The sequence below is a fragment of the Engraulis encrasicolus genome, chromosome 10, assembly GCF_034702125.1.
Source record: "Engraulis encrasicolus isolate BLACKSEA-1 chromosome 10, IST_EnEncr_1.0, whole genome shotgun sequence".
Classification (NCBI taxonomy): domain Eukaryota; kingdom Metazoa; phylum Chordata; class Actinopteri; order Clupeiformes; family Engraulidae; genus Engraulis; species Engraulis encrasicolus.
Genome location: NC_085866.1, coordinates 776,559 through 779,058, shown reverse-complemented (window position 1 = coordinate 779,058; position 2,500 = coordinate 776,559). Strand labels below are relative to the sequence as shown.

Genomic DNA, 2,500 nt, shown 5'->3' with positions numbered 1-2,500 from the left:
TGCTTCCTGGTACAAGGAAACAAGCACAAGTGGAGGAGGCAAGGTTGCATATTGTAGCGCACTCACAGACTCCCGTCCTCCCTCTCTCTCTCTCTGGGTACATTCCAATATGCAGACTACCATCCTCCCCTGCTCTCTTGCCTCCTCGTGTAATAACCCACTGACAACAGAGTTGTATTTCAATATCTCGCAAAAGCTCACTTCTTTGTTCTAATGCAATTTTCTGATTTGCAAACCGGATGGGGAATGAAGAATAGTCCTCCAGAAGTTGTTGCTGCTAACAGCAGGCTGACAGCGGAGAAACTTTCTTGTTCTCTCCACAGAGGCAGTGAAATGGCATGTCAAACATTTCAACTAATTTCTTCTTCTAGCTCATCTCTCCCTCTCTCTCTCTCTCTCTCTCTCTCTCTCTCTCTCTCTCTCTCTCTCTCTCTCACACACCTCTTATTTACTCTCTCTCTCACACACACATACTCTCTCTCTCTCTCTCTCTCTCTCTCTCTCTCTCTCTCTCTCACCTCTTATTTCTTCTTTCAGTCCATCCCTCTCTCTCTCTCTCTCTCTCTCTCACCTCTTATTTCTTCTTTCAGTCCATCCCTCTCTCTCACCTCTTATTTCTTCTTTCAGTCCATCCCTCTCTCTCTCACACACACACACACCTCTTATTTACTCTCTCTCTCTCCCTCTCTCTCTCTCTCACCTCTTATTTCTTCTTTCAGTCCATCCCTCTCTCTCTCCGTCTGCTGAAGTCTCTCCTGCAGCAGGGTGATGAAGTGGGCGTTCCTTCTCTCCTCCTCCTCTCTGTCTCTCTGCATCCCTCTCTCCTGCTCCTCCTCTTCTCTCTTCTTCTCCTCCTGTGCTCCTCTCTGTTGCTCCTCTTCCTCCGCCATCTTCATCCTCCTCTCCTCCTCTCTCTCATCCCTCTCTTTCTCTCTCCTCCTCCACTCCTCCTCTCTCTCATCCATCTCTTTCTCTCTCCTCTTCCACTCCTCATCTCTCTCGTTCTCTCTTCTCCTCCACTCATCCACTTTCTCCTCCTCTCTCTCTTCCCTCTCTTGTTCTTTTCTCCTCCACTCCTCCTCTTTCTCCTCCTCTCTTCTCCTCCATTCATCCTCTCTCTCCTCCTCTCTCCTCCTCCACTCCTCCTCTCTCTCCTCCCTCTTCTTCTCTCTGGCGCTCCTCTCTTCCTCCACAGTCTGCAGTTGTTCACGCAGGATGGACTGATAGAGAGAAAATAGGAAAGAGATAGAGATAAAGAGAGAGAGAGAGATGAGGGAGAGAAATCAGTAGATATCAGGGTCAATGGCATTTTAGTAGTAGCAGACATCAGGGTGGGTGTATGGACTAAATCAGTGTTTCTCAAAGTGTGGTCTGGGGACCACTAGTGGTCCGTGACAGAGCTCAGGTGGTCTGCGAGGGAATTTCTATTTTACCAAGACAAGCTAGCTATATTTGTAACATCATTACAAAGCTAAACATAGGATTTTAGCAATTAGCAGTGTCAATTTAGCATCCATCAACTGTCAATTCAGTTGACAGGTGGTCCCTGAACATATTTAGGGGGACAAAGTGGTCCTCAGTCTGAAAAAGTTTGAGAATCACTGGACTAAATGATATGTTCGGTTGATTATCTGAGAAGCATTGCATTAACTAGAAGAACTCAGAGAGCGCAGACCTCTGCCAAGGAAGCTGCTTGATAGAACATTTGACTATGTTACACCCTAAGACCTTTCTGCCTTCTTTTTGTGGAGTTCCCAAAATTCAATTTCTGGTCACTAAGGGCGTCTAGATTTATAGGCCAGCAATGGGGAAGAATCTTTAAAAAGGTCCTGGTTCCGGTTTGTGATCCATATCACCACCAGAGTTAAATCACTTGTTCCTTGGGTCATTATCAACAACTCCACAAAATTTCCACCGAACCGAACAGTGCTGTACCGAAAGGCTACTCTGTTCATATTTTTACATTATGCTGCCACTACATGCAGTGACATGCAGAACGCTGAGAGAGAATGTAAGAAAAAACTGGTGTAGAGGCTTGTTCTTTGTGAGACCTTTCTTACACCAATGAAATCTCCGACCCAAAGTAGCAGTTTGAATGCATTTTCCTTTTTTTTCGTTTGTATTATGACAATATTGTGGTGAAATAACCATCGAACTGAGGAAGAAAATGTTTTTTTTTCTGTTTTGTTACCATATACTGTACCAAAAATGTACAGAACCGTGACCCCAAAACCCAGGTACGTACTGAACCGTGTATACTGTACATAAGCTTTTTATTTTTGTTTATAAACATCAAGTTGTGAGGAGGGGCAAAATAATGGCAGCCAACCATGTGTGATAATTTATTAACAGACAGCAGTTTCCACCAATCAGAGGTTGAACAGTGTGCAGCCAGGGTCGCGCAGACAGGGATTGTTTACAAACGGAGAGTATAACGTGACCCCAAAACCGAGGTACGTACCGAGCCCTGTAGTGTGGTGTGTCTCAACGGGGGTGGCAT

At 45.2% G+C, this 2,500-nt stretch overlaps 1 protein-coding gene across 1 annotated transcript in view; it reads right to left on the bottom strand.

The window, feature by feature from the left end:
- Positions 1 to 2,500, bottom strand: part of LOC134456387 (forkhead-associated domain-containing protein 1-like) — a 22,688-nt gene that overhangs the window by 19,084 nt on the left and 1,104 nt on the right. Inside the window, exon 3 of the mRNA XM_063207752.1 lies at positions 701 to 1,220. Within this exon, the coding sequence (XP_063063822.1) occupies positions 701 to 965 (265 nt within the window). The 5' untranslated portion in view covers positions 966 to 1,220. The remainder of the gene's footprint in view (positions 1 to 700; positions 1,221 to 2,500) is intronic.